This window comes from Sminthopsis crassicaudata, chromosome 4, assembly GCF_048593235.1.
Source record: "Sminthopsis crassicaudata isolate SCR6 chromosome 4, ASM4859323v1, whole genome shotgun sequence".
Classification (NCBI taxonomy): domain Eukaryota; kingdom Metazoa; phylum Chordata; class Mammalia; order Dasyuromorphia; family Dasyuridae; genus Sminthopsis; species Sminthopsis crassicaudata.
In genome coordinates this window covers 57,916,835-57,934,449 of record NC_133620.1, presented here as the reverse complement: position 1 = coordinate 57,934,449, position 17,615 = coordinate 57,916,835, and the positions used below count along the sequence as shown (strand labels likewise).

Sequence of the window (17,615 nt, the reverse complement as noted above, 5' to 3'; positions counted from 1 at the left end):
GACTCGGGAAGTAGCGCCCTACGCCGGGAGGTGGCCTCCGGGCGGCCTCACGGGACTCCCACATCCATTCGGGCGCCGAGACCACGGCCGGGAGTCCGCCCCGGGGCGCGCGGGTCTCCGAGACCGCTCCAGAGTTTAAGAAATGATTCTATTTATTTGAAATCAGTACCTAGAAAAGTTAGCACAACAGAGCGGAAAGGGGAAAGGGGCGGAGGAGGGGGTGGGACTACGTGCCCCCGTCCTCGGGAGCCGGCTCACCTGCCGAAAGCACCTCCTGGCCAGTTCGGGCGGAACTATCGCAGCCAGGAGTCGCCCTGAAATACCTGCCCGAACTTATCATGGCGGGCAAAACATTAGTCGTTTCGCACAGAACTTCGGTCTCCCAGATGAACCAATGGAAGGGCTGGAGATGTGCCACGGTCCCTCCCTCTCCCCGTACAATGTGTGGCGAGGAGGCCGGGCAGCCATCTTGGGTTCGGGCGGAAGTGGCCCTTGGAATCCGAGTGCGGTGGCAGAGAGTCTCCAGAGATCCCTTTCGGGGCGGAGGCCTGACTCTAAGTAACCGTCTCTATCGACCCCAGTGAGGAACAGAGGGGGACGGCTCCCGTCCTGAGCTGGGCGCCCCCGTCCCAGGGCTACGGGGCGAGCACCGCTTTAGCGCGGTTCGGGACGCAGCCGCCTCTCTGGTGGAGCCGGAGGGACGGAGGCCGGCGTTCTGTCCCGTTTCCGGGGGCGTCTCTATGGTGTCGGCTGGACCGAACCCCAGTCAGTGGGCTCTGGGGCCGCAGCCTGGCGGGGCCGGCAGAAGGTCAGGGGTCATAGGTGTCTTTGGTGGCAAAGCGCAGACTGTCCGGAGCCGCCACCCTCCGTCTCTTGGCGCTGTCGCCCCCGCAGGTGAGAGGGCCCGATCTCCGCCGTCTCCCGAAGTCGGGGTCTGGGAGACCGCCCGGGCCGAATTGGGAGCGGTGGGTGGGTCCCGCGGTCCGGGAGGGAGCGCATGTCCCGGGGGCTTGAGGCTCACGTGACAAGCCGGCGGGGGAGGGGGTCGGGGGTCGGATTTGCGGCACCCGAGCCCTCGCGGTAGGGGAGTGCTGAGCGAGGAAGCCCCCTCCTCAGAGCAGTGCCGGCCGGGAGGTCTCCGACGAGTCTCGGCTTTTGAGAAGGCGGTGTGCCCGCGGCGGAGCCTGCTTATCCCCGAGGGACAGCCCGGGGCGGCCGCAGCCCCGCACGCTTTGCGTGGCTTTCAGGCTTGAATCCTAGTAAAGGGGCAGAACACGTCTCCTTTGGGAAAGAAAACGTGCCCGGGTCAGCCGAGAGCGCCACACCGGTTGAGGCCATGCCGGGAGTCTGGGGTCGGGGAGTCTGGGCTGAGCCTGCGGACGCGGGCATCCGAGTTCCAGGCCGGCCTCGGGGGCTCTGGGCCAGACGCTTGTTCACCTGCAGAAAGGAAGGGCCCGGAAGGCTCGAGGGCGTCCGGGCCGGGGGTCCGCGGGTCCCCGAGCCTGACACGGCCCCGCGGGCAGCGGGTGAGACGGGTGCCCGGCTTGTTTTGGAGACTCCCTGTGAATGCCATTACTTGTGAAGCTCCTGGTACGTGCGCTCCCTGATGGAGCCCGCTCCGGGGAGCCTTGAGGCTGGAGTCGGGCCTGTTTGCTTCAGCACCCCGAGCTGTTGGAACCCTCCTTTCTGGAGCAGTAGTTAGGAATTTTTGATTCAAGCATTTATGGGACTCTTATGATTTTGCATGGTGTTTTCCAAATATCTCATTTTGCCCTTACTACAATCATGGGAAATGGGTGTTATCCCCATTTTATGGATGAGGAAACTGAGGCCGGCTAAAGTTAATTGACTTGATAGAATTGGAATTCTGGTCTTTCCCACTCCAGGTCCAGGCCATAGGGCTTTTAAGATTTTTTTCCACTCACGACTCCTTTTTGCTTGAGGAAATTTTAACTAGACCTTGGGTATGTAGGTGTATAAAATAGGTGTAGAAATCAAACAATTAATAAATCTTAATTTCAGGAACCCCCCATGGGGTCTGGAACCACGGGTTAGGAAGCTGGGCATTCTAGAACGCTAGAACTGTTGTCTATTTTTGTTCTGAAGATAAATTTTCACTCGTTTTGGTTTTTTCATTGACTTTTTCTCTAGTATTAGTAACTGCTTGTCAACTTTATAGCAATTTATTATTGAGGCCAAGAATATAAATGAAAAAAGGTACTTTTGAGGACGCTAATTTTGTTTTCCTTTCTGGAACAGTGAGAGAACTCTACAGTTTCCATAGAAACTTCCATTGAAGTCGGAGGGAAATGTGGTTATGTGGACAGTCATCTTGCCCTTTACCCTCTGATACGCTTAACCAAAATGCCGCACTTTCTCTCAGCTGGTGTTATTAGTATGGAAAACATGACAATTACTGGTTTTTGAGACTTGTAGATGACATACCTTTTTTTTCAACTATGGTAACATGTTTTTCTTTGACAATGGTATTCACAACTAGATACAGAAAAAAGTTCCTCCAAGCTATGTAGCATTATCTGAGCCCGATCGTATTCATCGGGCTACTGACATTAATGCTGACTCGACAAAATAGAAGTATGGCTCTTGTTATCAGGCTTAGTATATGAGTATGTTTATTGATTGACTAGTATCTGGTCATATTACCTAGCAGATTCTTGGAGCAAAGTAAATGGCTGCCGTGGATATGTGAATTCAGTGTTTGGACCTTCCCTCAATCGATGCAGATGAAAATAAATGCTCTTTTTAGGTCTCTTGTCCCTGTCTTCTGTAAATGTACAAATAGGAGTTATTCTGGGGGAAAGGGGACCTGGCTTCCTCACTTTCCCTTGACTTCTTGTAATACTTGTACAACATAGCAGTTATCTTTATCAGTCATAACTCTTTCATGTGGCTAGCTCATCTTTTTCCAGCAAAATTTTATTAGTTACTAAGCTTGATAACTTTTTGTTTTTAATATTTCACAACTTAGACCCCGCAAACACCTTTCCTTCAAGACTTTAGCAAATGCGTCACAACCATACAAGAATAGAAGAATAGTGGTGTTAAGATGAGCTTTAAGTACAGTGAAGAGCTTGAGGTCCTTAAAAGTCTAGTCAACAAGTTCTTTTATTCATTCATTTATTTATGGCAAAAACAGTTGCTGCTCAGAGCTCATGGAGCTCAGAGTCTAAGGAAACAACATGTTAATGGCTATGTGCAAATAAACTATCTACAGGAAAAATAAAAGGAAATCCCAGTGAAGGTACTAGCAGTAAGGATAAATTATGTATGAGTGTAATTCCCTAAAAGCAAAATAAATATCTCCTGAGAAATGTTGACTTCTTTAAAATATATTACATATATTTTATTTTAAGAAAAAATTCTAAAGGGTTTTATACAAAAAACATGCTGCTTTTCAAAGAAATTTTGCTTTTTCTGTGCCTAACTAAAATTTTGTTAGACTGATTGCTAAAAATTATATACAAAGAGTGACACATTAAACTGATGTTATAGTAATTTGAGTAACTGAGGATATTTATGTAGTACCTTATGGTTTACAAAGTGCTTTACATACATTCTTCCAGTTTTATCCTTATAGCAACCTAAGGAGATAATCCTCACTTAATGGAAGGCCTCCAGCAGATTGACTAATGCCTGATTGTAAAAAGAAATTTTCAAATTGATGAGATCACATATCCATTTGAGAACTGAGAATCAGGAGACTTAGAGGTTGTTTCTTTTAACCAAGTGGCAGAGCTGGGACTCATTTCACCAATGAAAAGTTCCTAGAATCAGTGGCTTAGAAGTGAAAGGTTCCCCAGCCAACAAGATCCTTATGTGATATTACATTTGTGCTTTCAAATAGGCTGTTCCTAATGGAGAGAATGTAGATCACTTTGTAGAATCACTATTCTCCTCAATCATTCTATTCTGTACTCTTCTAGATACTAGGAACAATCTGTCACAAAGAGTTTACTTTCTAATGGAGGATGGTGTGAGTGTAACGAAAATAATAAGTAAAAGGTTTGAGAAACCGGGTATTAACAAATTAGGAAACCGAGAAGATTGTGCTTGGGGTACTTGTTTAAGGAAGAGAGAGAGGGTCTTGGAAGCTGAGGTGAGAGGAGGGAGCTCATTCCAAATGCAGGATGACTTAAGTGCAGAAGTCTGGGAAATGAGGAGGAGGAAGGGGCCAGTTTGACTGGATCACCAACTTGGAGAAGGAGTAGCATCCAACAAGGAAGAAAAGACAGGTTGGGTAAGGTTCTGAAGGACTTTAAAGGTAAACAGAGGTGTTTGTATGTGCTTCTAGAGGAAAGAGAATTTATTGAATGGGGCAGAGACATGGCCAGACCTGTACTTAAAGAAAATCACCTGGGCAGCCACGTAGAGGATGGACTAAAGTAGAGAGAATTGAAGCTGATAGTGATGAATGTCTGAACCCCTGAGGAGAAAGAGACAGTGGGGTCTTAACATAATTGTAAAGGGGAGTTAGGGAGCCAGAGATCATGTAGAAGCTGAGAGACTGAACAGTGACTGTGCCTTTGACCGACAGGGAAGTTTGGAAAAGGGGTAGACTGGGGTAGAGATGTGGAGAAGTTAGGTTTACAATCTCTGGAGAGCCGTGTGTGAAACGTTCAGTAGTCAGCTGGTGGCAAACTGCTTTAAGTTCAGGGGAGGGTATTCGTTTGCATGGACACAGAGGGGCTAACTTTAAAGCCTCCTGAGGATTCTTTTACTTTCTCTTCCCCCTCAGCTTTTCAGTGTATTAATCTTCCACAGTTTTGCCTATGATATGTATTTTTATGTGAGCATGGTTGTTTTCTCCTAGACAGTACCACATCTTGAGGGCAAGGCTTCTTTGGTTTCTTTGTGTGCCCCCATGCTTCATATATTAGGTGTTTACAAATGTTTGATGGGTTAATGAGTATCAGGGGACTTGACAGGTTGAACTAAGGTCCTCTGATTCTAAATTCAGAATTCTTGACATGATACTGAGATCAAAATTTGTTTTAAAGTGTTTGGTTTTTGCATAGAACTTTAGAAATGAGTTCAGTGTAAGTTCCTGATGGTTGTTTTTGAAAACCACTGTCCTGTGGTCACAGTACTTCCTCTATGCTTGTGTTCTTGAAAAGTCTGTTTTATTCTGTTATTTCAACTTAACTACCTCTTGACCCCTTAAACTTTTCCTTGACTGATGTTTATTTTAGGAAGGTACCCTTGTGTGCCTAAAAGATATAGCCCTTTTCCAGGAATGGAGGCATCATATCTAAATGTATCAGGGCAGGAAGCAGATTGTCATTTATGAGGGGGGGTGAAGTCAGTCTTGTCTTGGGACAGCAATTTGCTGTGTCTTTTTAAGGTTTGATGTGTTTTTCAGTTAAGCGTAACTAAGCAGAAGTCTAATGAACTAATGCTAATCTTGACATGGCAAGAGGAAAGTGTTGTTTATGAGGATCTCACATAAGTTGTGGCAAAAAGAGAAGGGAAAGTAGGTGGTGCATATGACTAAAAATATTAGGAATCTTTTATAATAATTATTAAAAAAATAAACTTTTAGGTAAATTGAACACTCATTTTGTTGCATTGCTAACTATACTTACAGCTAGGGAAATTTAAATTTTTTAAACTTCTGAATAGCACATTTAGCACTTTGGTACATAGTACTTACAAAATGCCAATTAATCTGCATATTTGTAGCATTTTAAGTAAACATGAAATGAAAGAAAATTCTAAAATGATCCAAATAAATCTCATTCATAAAAACTTTTAAAAATGCCACTCCATGCTTAGCATACATGGAGTCATTTAATAAATATTGAAGTTAGAGAAGAATCTTTCATGATAAAAATTTTTTCTTGCCTGTTCTTTGGGAAATCAGGAAAGTTGGGTATATGATTTTAACTAGAAAAGCTTTATTTGAAAGTATTTTAAGTACACTCAACCTTTATTTTACTAGCATACTTTTGCCCTCTTGTTTCTTGTCTAGTGATTCTCACTTTGAATTGAAGGGTGCTTCGAATGTAAGCCACTTAATTTTTTCCTTGGAGAACTGTTTTAGAACTGGCTAATTAATTGAGCAAACAATTTAAGTGTTAGGTCCATTTGGGGAATTTATTGCATGTAATTTACTTGGGAATAAAGAATAATGAGAATTATGATAGCTTTTGTATAGTGCTTTAAGATTTACAAAGTATTTTCCATTTGACTTTCACAAACCTGGGGGATAGATGCACTTGTTATCCTTATTTCAAAGAGGAGAAAACTAGGCACACTGAGGTTAAATGGTCTTGTTCAAGTTCACACAGCTAGTAATATTTGAGGTAACATTTGAACTCCAGGTCGAGTGTTCTGCCTAGTGTGCCTTTTGCCTGCATCACAACCCAGTAGGTATAAAGTATTTTACCTTTCCAAAAAATCAAATATCAAACATTTTAAAAGTCTTTCAACTTTTCTCTATATTGGTATTAGCAACAATGATCCTTGTCAAAATATCAAATGCTGTATATCTAAATATCTACTAAGGAATGTTCTGAGACACTATAGTTGGTCTTTAGCTAAGTTAAAGTAACTTTTGACTTTTCCCTCTCCCATATTTCATTAATTTTATTCGGAAATGTTTTTAATTCTGTCTTTGCCCCTATCATTTACATGAATCTCTTTCTGATCTATTTCTCACTCAGATAAAGACCCTCCTTGTTCTCTATTTGGATGTGGCAACAGCCTCCTAATAAGTTTGTCATTTCCATTCTCTCCCTTTTTGGATTGACCCTCAATATTGCAGACATTACTGCTAGATAGTTCTTCCTCTTGGATACATATGGTCAGATCACTCTTCTCAAAAATCTTAAGTGAGATTTGGTATTATCTAGGAAGAAAAGTTCATTCTTGTTTGGCATTCAGAGGTATTCTACAATCAGGTGCTACGCTGCCTTTTCAATCTTATCTATTTTATTATTTTCACTGTATTTTTCATTCTGCCTGACTTAGTACCTTGACCCTTCAAACATATCTTGTACTTTCCTTTCTCTGGATCTTTTCTCATGCTATTTTTTTAAATGTTTGGAATGCCTTCTTTATCCTTTTTTGTCTGTTAAATTCTAATCCATTCTTTAAAAAGCACACTCAAATGCCCTACTTCTTTAGGAAATGAATTTCTCTCAGTTCTTAATATCATACTATATGTTACACCTCTATAATGCCCTTAAATCATTTATTATTTGATATTAATGATTTTTATTACCTCCTTTTGTTGCCTTTTGTTTTGTGGCTTTTTGTCATCGGAACATTCTCAAGTCCCCAACCTTTTTGACCTTTGTACTATGAGATAGTTGACACTGTTTCTTTTGGGTACTTTCTCCTCTCTGAGTCTTCATGATAGACCAGTTCTGGGTCCGATTTGCAGAATCATAACCCACCTCTTGCCCCAGAAGGTGGCTGACCTGGGTCTCTATACCTACCTCTCTCCTCCTCCTCTCCCAACTTCCACAGGCTCACTTACCCCTGAGGGGCAGGCAGGCCCAAGTGTTTCTCCTGAGTCCTTGTCCTGTGTCTCCATCTGCTTGTCACTTAGATATTCTCAGCATGACTATAACAGGATTTAGTAGTTTTCTTTCTGAACTGTTTTCATTGATGGTACCTTTGGTTTGCAAAATAGGAGTTATTCTCAACTCTTCATTCTTAGTCTTCTGCCTGGCTTTGTGGTAAGTCCTCTCAGTTCTGCCTCCTCAGGGTTTCTGATAACTATTTCCTTCTTTAAATCTTTATAATTTCTTGCCTGGATCTGTGCAGTAGATTCCTAATTAGTATTCCAGCATCCCGTCTCTCTCTTTCACAATCCATTGACAACACAGCAGCTAGATTGACATTTCTGATTCATCTGCCTGACCACTTCCCTCCCTTGTTCCGGAAGCTTCAGTTCTTTGTTGCTAGACTAACTAGTATTGAAAGCTCTTTTTATAATGTGGCTCCAGTCAGTCTTCCTATACATTTTTCTTATTATTCCTTCTCAATTCTGTTCCACCAGACTAGCCCATTTGCTGTCCCTCATGTATGACAGTTCATTTCCTGCCCCCTGTGCCTTTGCATAAGGTGCAAGTTTCTTGGGAATCTGTTACACATGTTGGAGACTCCAGTTCCCTTTTCAAGAATCTTTTTCTGTATTCCCTTAGGTGTTCCCCTAGTTTGCCCCTTCACTGTACTTATTTTGTACATATCCTATACATATCCATGATTATGTTGTATCCCCCCCAGGAGTAAGGACCTTGAGGGTCTCATTTATATCTCTAACATTTAGCATAGTGCTTGGCACATAGTAGGCACTTAATAAATGCTTTGTTGATGGATAAAATTATAAATGTGATGGGCCTTGTTGTTAGGATTACTAGGTGAGAGATGTTAGGATTACTAGGTGAGAACTCAGGTTGTCTGGACAGTAACAAGGTGAGAATTCACCTAGTAATCCTAACACCTTGTGAAACTGGTGATCTTGTTTTAAAATCTGCTGAAATAAATGGGCTGGGAAGCACAAGCTCCCTTATTTCTCTGGGCCCTCCCACACAGGATTCCCTAGGGAGAGGTGCTTAAGATAGTCCAAAGCCCACAGTCTGGGATATTGACTGATTACTGAGCATTTACTCTTTAATGAGAATTGTCCGGAGGTTCAAAGGATTCTGAAAAGCCCAAGGAGAGACTCTAGGTCTTTTAAAAAAGTTCAGCCTTAGGAATGAGTCTTCTGTTTTCATGCTTGATGTATAGGTGGATTTAATGTTTTTGGAAATCTCTTTTAGGTCTGTGTTTCTAAGAAGAAACCCCACCTCAGCTTCGCTGCTCACAAGGTATGGGATCTGAGAACAGTGCTTTAAAGAGCTACACCCTTCAAGAGCCGCCCTTCAGCCTCCCTGCAGGACTGGTTGTTTATCCAGCCGTGCTACAAGATGGCAAGCTTGCCTCAGTTTTTGTATACAAGAGAGAAAATGAAGACAAGGTTAATAAAGCTGCCAAGGTACTGTAGAGGAGACAACTTTACTTAATAATCAGCACCTGCTGCTATCTCCATTTATCATTTCCTATTTAAAAAGAAACAAAAACCCAAAACTTGAATCCAAGAAAGGACAGATTTCTTTCTGAAATAAATGAGGTGAGAGGTTCTAGGGGTTTATTCATAGCCTACTTTAAAAACTTAACAGTTTTTGAGAATGTCTCCAGCTGGTGGGATATTACCAAGTATAATCTCCAAATAAAGCAGCTTTATAAAAATCAATGTGATTGATTTTGTCATTTACTTTTTTGAGGTTTTATATGAACTTTTTTTGTGAGACTAATTTTACTATGCCCAATTACAGTAATAGGTTGTTCTATCTTAGGGAAAATGTTAAAACAAAAGTATGTTTTGCAAACTTAATTTATTGCTGCAAAGGGTAAATGGAAACTATTTGCCCTGGGAACTTTGGGGCTTAAACTGCAAAATGAGGATTATCTATATCTTTTTCTACTTCTGTTAAATTATTCAGTCTATCAGTATGTCATCCAAGGAACTTATCCTATCAGGGGATGAAACTCCATAGTCAGTAAAATGATTTTGAATGCCTTTGTATATTACAGTGAAGCTTTTCTAGAGAAAAACCAATCATCAACTCAGATATTCCCCGATAGTTTTTTTAAAAATAAAGATCTGAGCTAAATGATCCTCCCAAAAAAATGTATTACTAAGCATTTTTAAAATGATCAAGATTATTGTTACTTAAATGTTCTTTTTTTTTCTTTTTTTAAGCAAATAGTTTTAGATAATTGCATTTTAAAATGTTACATATAATTTCAGATCCTATAATTACGTGTATTACATAGGACTTTGATTATAGTACTACTGCTTCTAAAGTTGAAGAAGTTTGTAGTTGTATCTTTGATTTTATTATTATATTATTTGTTCTGTGATTCATTTGATGCTGAGTCTTTGGTTAGGGACAGAATCCCCTAATTGAAATGTTCCTCTGGGAAATCACAGTCCAATTTATAACAATCCACTTTATGATATTGTTTCAAAGAAATAGTAAAATTGGGAATTATGTAATTTATATTAAAACTAAATAATTTTCTTTTTAGTGAAACCTTCACCTCTGCCCCAATCCAGATATTGTTAATAATTTGGTAGAAATTGTGGAAAATGCATGATCTAATGACATCTCTCCTCAGCATAGGATGCCAGTATTTTCTGATAGAATACTTCTAGAGTGAAAACAAAAGAACATGGTTCTAGTCCCATCTAAATTGCATTTGGACTTGATTCTATTTTCTTTTCTGTAAAGTGGGCATAATATCTGCCTACCTCACAGGGTTGTTGTGAGGGTCAAATGAATATGTGAAAATGCTTTTGAGAAGGGCTATCCACTTATAAAGCATTTATAATTGTCTCTCTTGTTCTTTATAATGACTTCAGAGTTAATGAAATGAACAGGGCTCTTTTTGGACTAGCAATTATTTTATGTGTTATGACTTGTGTTTTTTAAAATCCATTCTGAAACTGCAATGTATTTCTAAAGAATGCATCTGGATTTAGAAATGTTCTTTAATTTTTATTTTTAAACCCCATACATACGATTTGAGAGAAAAAGGAAGGTGTCCTTGTTGTGAAGTTTCTTTCTTTTTTCTTTTTTTAAATACAGTAAATGTTTTTCTCTCTGAATTTGTGCAAATGACTGTAGGAGAATTTGATATTTTTATCAAAGGTGAGAGCATTTTCCAAAATTAATGGTTTGTGATTTGGGAATAGTTTGGGACCTCTTGGGAATAGACTATAGGGCAGTAAAAAGAATTGGATGTTAAGTATTTTTGTAATTTGGCTTTTATCTTATGTTGTGGATGACCAAAATAACTGGCTTCAGTTTAAAGTCATTAGCAGAAATAACCATGAGATTTATAAAACTGGTTTCAAGTTGTCTAAGTATCCAGAAAAGAACCAGAAACTCTTATTTTCATGGTCCTTTCTTAGAATGATATAATATGTAGCCCAACTTGCCAAACTTTTGAATATAATGATTCCATTATTAGTTAAAGACATTAAAAGTGAATTGTGTGTTTGCTATTTATTACTGAAAGGGAGCGATTCCTTTTTATAATGTTACATATAATATCCATTTATGAGAAACAGTGAAGAGGAATTATAAAGCTCTTAGCTTTGTTGCATGTAGTTAGAGCTGGAGTTTCCATGTTACCATATATATTGCAACAAATGTAGAAGTGCTGTTTTAGGGAAATAGAAACTTGAGGCCAGTTTTTCATGAATGGTAGTGTTTGGCCAAGCTTTTAAATATCAGCTGAGTTTTATATGCAAAGGCTCTTATGGAAAACCCTAGTACAACACCCAGTTCTGGCTTTCTTGAATACCTAGTAGGGCTTGGTCTAACAATAAGTGCCAGGTGTCTTTTGACAAGAGTAGATCTAGAAAAAGCCCTTATTCATTCATAATACCATCCAATGTTTATTACAGGTTTAGGCTAAAGTCTTTAGCAGCTGTGGCCAGAGTTAAATTTGTGTGCAAAAGGAGAGGTTTGTTTTTAAAGCAACTTTTTAGATGCTTCCATACTGGACTATAGCAAAAGTACCAGATCTGAAGCTTCAATCGGAATAATCTGAAAAGGAACAATATGAAATTCTATCTAAATTATCTTTGGGCTAGTAATGAGCACTTGAGAAATGTTGGATTTGGTGCATTTGATTTCAGCAATTTCACTGTCTTGTCTGAACCACTGAACTACTTTTAGTTGAATTACTACTTTCCCTGAGAGTTTTGGTTTTTGATCTTGCTATCATTGATTTAACAGGATTGTTATGAGGATCAAGTACAATAATTATTGTAAAGTGCTTAGCGTAGCGCTTGTCCTATGGTAGGCACTATATCAGTGTTCTATCAGCGACAGCATTTGCCTCTCTGGACCTTAGTTTCTTATGTATAAAAATGAAAGTATTGAACTTGAAAACCTCCAAGGTTCCTTCTAATCACAAAACATTGATCTTGCAATGCTACTTCTACTTTAGTTTTTGCTTAGTATCTTCTGTGCTGATCCCTTGTTTTCCCTAACCTAGCAGGTATTGCTGTTAGTAGTACTTTGTTCTGTATTTGTTAGGAGTTGGGGGGAATGTAGCTAGCACAGCAGATATTATTAGATATCTGAAATAATGGGCTGTGCTTTCTGATTACAGAACACTTGGGGATATGCATCAAGTCTACTGGCTCCTCTCTTGAATTTTTCTTCAACAATTCTCTATCTGTAAATGGAGTGTGAGCAGTAACATTTATCATGGATCTATCATATTTTAAAACTTTTTCTTTGGGCTCACCAGAATAATGGAATCAGAATTCCCATTAAATTGAAGCACTTGGTTGTAGCTTTTCACAGGTAAGAGTTTGTTTGAAAATTGGGAGGTCCCTCTCCCCTCTAAGGCAGTCTATTTTGTTTGAGTATATTTCTAGTCCCTTTTATCTTGTTCTGCCTTCTGGGATCAACAGAACAAGTCTTGACTTCTACATAGAGTTCATATGACTGAATAATTGTCATTATCCCTGACTAAATATCCCTGGTCCCTTCCTGTGGTCTGAACTCGTGGCCCTGATTTACCATGTGGGCTGCTTGCCTCAGCATCTCCAGTTTAATCCATCCTCTTCTGGCATCAGAACTGGCACATATTCTACATGCACATTGGGGCTATTACCTTCTTGTTCTTAGAAACTATATCTCTTATTAGCCCAAGATCAGATTTTAGCTTTTCAAATAAAATGCTGTCTAACCATAACTCAAAGCCTCATTCATGATACTTTTAAAAATCAATTAGAAAAACAACTTGAAGTGTAAAATCTTAAATTTATCCCTGTAAAATTTCATCCTATTAGATTCAGTCTAGTTTTCTGTCCTGTGAGGTTCTCTTTGGATCCTTTTAGTGTCATAATTCTTCCTCTCAGTTTTATGTCATCTACACATTGGAAAATCTGGAAAACCAGTTTTCAAAAACTGTGTACCAAATAGCTATATCATAGATTTGTGATTAGAAGGGTCCCCTAGAGGTCAACCTAGTTTGAACCTTAAGTCACAAGAAACAGTCCCTGCTTTCAAAGAATGCACAGTCTTATTTTTATTGATGAATAAATTTCTATGCCTGTACATAATTATGTGAATGTGGAAAGAACAGTAACAATTGGAGGATCAGGAAAGGTTTCTGGTAAGTGACATGTGAGCTGATTTCCACAAGAAACTAGGGATTCTTTGAGTATTAGAGTACATTCATGATATGTGGGAGACAGCCCACGTAAAGGGATATAGTGGGAAATAGAGAACCAAAATTGGTAACAGTTCAGCCAACATGGCTGGAATGGTAAATATGTGAGGTGTTCATGTAAAAAAGACCCGGGTTGTGAAAGCTTTTAAGTACCCAAAGGAAAAGTTTGGCTACTGATGATCTTTTGAATAAAATGCGCTGAAGGTCCTTGAGTAGCACCGTGTGGATAAACTTGTGCCTTCTGAAGTTATTTGTGTGGAGGATGAATGTATAGGTTAGAACATGAAGTTGGGCCTAATTTCAAGGCTATGGCAACATTCTAGATTAGAGGGAATGGAGACAAATTATAGCAGTGATTATGAAAATGTAGAGATTTGGAACAAATGCAGAAAATGTTATGGAGGTGAAACTGACCAGATAAGGTAAGATCCAAGTCTGTACAGGATAAGGCAGAGGGGAGGATAAGAGATGTAGATCAGAGAACACTGAGGTTATATCCCTGATGGAAATAAGACTAGTGGAGGAGGTATGGTTAAGTTTGAGTGTCCTGGGTTGATGTCTAGTAGGTTACTAATGATGGAAAGAAAGATAAGAGATATCTAAATTGGGGTGTCATCTTCAAAGAGATGATCATTAAGTCCTTGAAAAATGACATCACCACCAAGGTGGGGTATAGAGAGAAGTGGGCCCAGAACAAAGCCTTGGAACATACCTACAATTAAAGGCAGAGCATAGTGATATAGAACAGGAGATTCAGGTCAGAGAAGAAACCAAGAATGAAGTCATGTCATGAAAGTGGTCCAGCATGAGGAGTTGCTCAAGAGCTCTGGTACTGGGATGAGTTTCAAAAGGATGAGGACTGGACTAGGCGGGGGACGACTCAATGGATTTAGCAAATAAGAGAGTGTTCTTAGAGGGAGCAGTTTCAGGTAAGTAGTGAGATCAGAAGGCAGATTGATGTAAGAGATTAGGATAAAAGAGATTTGTTCTGGGATTTTGCTTGTGAAACAGAAGTGGAGGGAAATGGTTTCAAGGGCATGGTCAAATGAAGGTTTTTTAGGGATAGGGAAGTCCTGGGTATGGACAATGAGAAAAAAGCAGTATATAGGGAAAGAGCAAAGAGAAGAGATCTTCATCATTGTGTTTATGGGTTGAAAGGGCTTTTTACTATGTCATTCAACAAGACTTTTAGGGTCAAGAGGGTCCTTGTCTCTCCTATATGCTAAGAACTGTGCACATTAACACCTGGGGATACAAAGAAAGGAGAAAAATAGTCCCTTAAGGGTCTCACAGTCTTTTGGGGGAGAGAACATGCACACAGTATGTATAAACCTGATAAATTGAGGATAATTGATGCAGGAGACTAGCTATGTGGGAGGCCAAGAAATTCCTGCAAGAAAGATCTTAGTTTATCCTTTGTTCTCTAAGTGGATCTTGATATCAGGAAGTTGATATCATGACTTGCAAATGAATTGGATTTCTGGGAGGGAGGGTTGCACAAAGTCACTTGAGGAGATACAGATCCCGATGACTGGAGATGGGGAAGGAGAAATGGGACTTGAAGGAAACCAGGATAGTCCTGAGATTAGAAGGGAGAGAATTCTAGGCATAAAGGGAGAGCCAAAGAAAATGCTGTGGCAGGAGATAGATTGTCTTGTTTAAGGAAGAGCAAGTAGACAGATTGGTCTCCCTGGATTGATGTAAGAGCAAGGATTAAGAAAACTCAAAAGGAGGAGAAGGACTCTGAACACCAAATAGGTTTATATATTTGCCTGCAAGTAATAGAGAGCTGTTGGAGTTTATTGAATAGGGAGGTGGTATGGTTAGATGGGGTGAGGAAAAAAGATGCCTGAAGACTAAGACTATGTTTTAATTTAGATGTGAGGCTATGAGGGCCTGTTCAGGGGAGTGAAGGTGTGAAGCTGATAGTTAAGAAGAGTTTGAGCTATGCCCCTGAGGATTGCAGTATCATGGGAGTAAACAAGGCTTACTGGGAAAGATAATGAGTTTAGTTTTGAACATTCTGAGTTTTAAAGTGTCAGATAGGCAGTTTGTAATGTGAGTGTGGAGAAAGGTTAGGGCTAGATGAGAATCATCTACATAAAAATGAAAATGAATCAGTGAGAGATTAATAATGCAGCACAGTATAGAGGGAGGAAAGAGCCCAGAACAGAACCTTGGAGCTACCCACAGTTAGTGGGTTTAACCTGGATAAAAAGAAATTGAGAAGTGCTCCAGGAGACAACCAGGTTAGTGTCAGGAAAATCTAGTGGGAAGAGAGTGTCAGGGAGATGAGATTGATCCATAGTGTCAGCACCTGCAGAAAGGCCAAGTACAGTTTAGAGATAAGACTGACTGAACTGAAGAACAAATGGGCTTATCAAGGATGGTTAGAGGTGTTGTATCAAGTCCAGACTGTTTACTATATCCCCTCTAATTGCCATTTTGGAAGTTTTTTGCTAAAATGCAAACATAAAGCTTGAAGAGACCAATTCTACTAATTTGTCTTGGCCTATTAGGTTAAAATGTATTAATATTTGTATTTTTAGAGGAAAAAAATTAGAATGTGTGTATATGTTTGTTTGGGCAGTGGCATGGGATGAGAATAATCAAGGGGCTAGTTCTGAGGAAAGATGGAATCAAGGATGTAAGTAGAATGGTTGGCCATGATAAGGAAAGCTCTTTTGCAGAAGCCAAAAAAAAAAAAAAAAGAAAGAAAAGAAATGCTGCCTTTGTTTGAAATAAATCTTAGGTGGGGGATAAGGGGAGAGGAAGGCTGAAGGAAATTTAAATTTAAATTTTTTGAATTAAATTAAAATCCAGTTCATGGCCCACGTTCACAAAGCTTTCCTCTAGTTCATAAGAACAATTATTCTAATACTTTCCAATATAATATCTTGCTGTCAGTTTTTTTTTAAAAAAAGTTATATGTCCATAAGAGTTATTGAGAAATAAAATTTACTAAGTTAATTGACATGCATTAAAGAGGATATGATGTTTATTAATAACATAGTATTTTCTTTGGCCTGTTTTGTTACCATAAAACTGAACATCTGTGACTTGGATGATTTTAGCCCTTCCCCTCCAAAAAAGTACAGGTCATTGACCTTGACTTACTGGCAAAAATCTTAAGAATATATTATTGAAAAGATGGTGAATGAATATAAAAAATGAAATTTCAGAGCCAGCTTTGACCAAGCTTAGGTAATTCCAAACTAATCCTATTTCCTTTATTGACTGATATTGCAAATTTATCAGTCTAGTCAAAAGAATGCTATAGCTAATTTTCCTAGATTTCAGGAAAGGGCTTGACAGAGCTAATCTTGTGGAAAAGGTGCATTTAGAATTTAATTGGCTAACCCAGAGTAGTCATCTTTTGATAATTGGTTTTAAAGGAATTTTCTAGTAGATTGTCTTAGAGATATATTCTTGGCTCAGTGATAGTTAAACAGATGTTGAATTAGACAAAGAAGGCATGATTATCAAATTTGCAGATGACTCAAAACTAGGAAGAATGTTAACATTTTTAGTTAGAACAATGGTCAAGATTCAAAAAGATCTTACTAGCTTAGACTGGATTGAGTGGAAGAAGATGAAATTTAATGGGGGAAAGTTAAAGTCTTACACTTGAAAAAACCAGCCTACGAACAAATATGAAAAGAGGGAAGCATGGCTAGACATCAGTTTGAAAAAATAAGTTTTTATGTAAAAAAATGTATGTATGTGCATTACATTACATAAATGTGTATGTATGTATGTGTAAAACAAGGCCTTTCTATAGAATGAAAGCTTGCCATATGTCAGCAATGATACAGCAGCCCAGAAAGCTAATGTGATCTCAGGGAAGCCTAGGGGAGATGATGATGGTCCTGCTGCCCTCTGCCCTAGTCAGATTGTAATTGATGTACCTCATTCAGTTCTGGGTATCACATTTTGGGAAATAAGTTGATAAACTTCCAGAGGAAAATGGTCTAGGAAATTTGGTTGAAGCATCTGGGAATGCTTAGCCCGGAGAAGAAAGGAGCAATTTTTTTGCATAAGCAAAATGAAATGCTTTGCCTTAAGTGGGTTCCATCTACTTTACTTCTGGGTATGTTGTTGAAAGAGGATCCCTTTTCTTGGTATGGATTGGAATAGATGTTCTTTTTTTTTTTTTTTTTTTTTTTAATTTTTTATTTTATTTTATAATTATAACATTTTTTGACATTACATATGCATGGGTAATTTTTTACAACATTATCCCTTGCACTTACTTCTGTTCAGATTTTTTTCCCTTCCTCCCCCAACCCCCTCCCCCAGATGGCAAGCAGTCTTATATATGTTAAATATATTACAGTATATTCTAG

The 17,615-nt window shown here is 39.3% G+C and overlaps 1 protein-coding gene across 1 annotated transcript in view; it reads left to right on the top strand.

Moving 5' to 3' along the window:
• Window positions 1–471: 471 nt before the first annotated feature.
• The window catches only part of SCYL3 (SCY1 like pseudokinase 3), a 36,699-nt gene continuing 19,555 nt past the window's right edge, over window positions 472–17,615 (top strand). Inside the window, exons 1-2 of the mRNA XM_074308319.1 lie at window positions 472–894; window positions 8,790–9,004. Of these exons, the coding sequence (XP_074164420.1) occupies window positions 8,840–9,004 (165 nt within the window). The 5' untranslated portion in view covers window positions 472–894; window positions 8,790–8,839. The remainder of the gene's footprint in view (window positions 895–8,789; window positions 9,005–17,615) is intronic.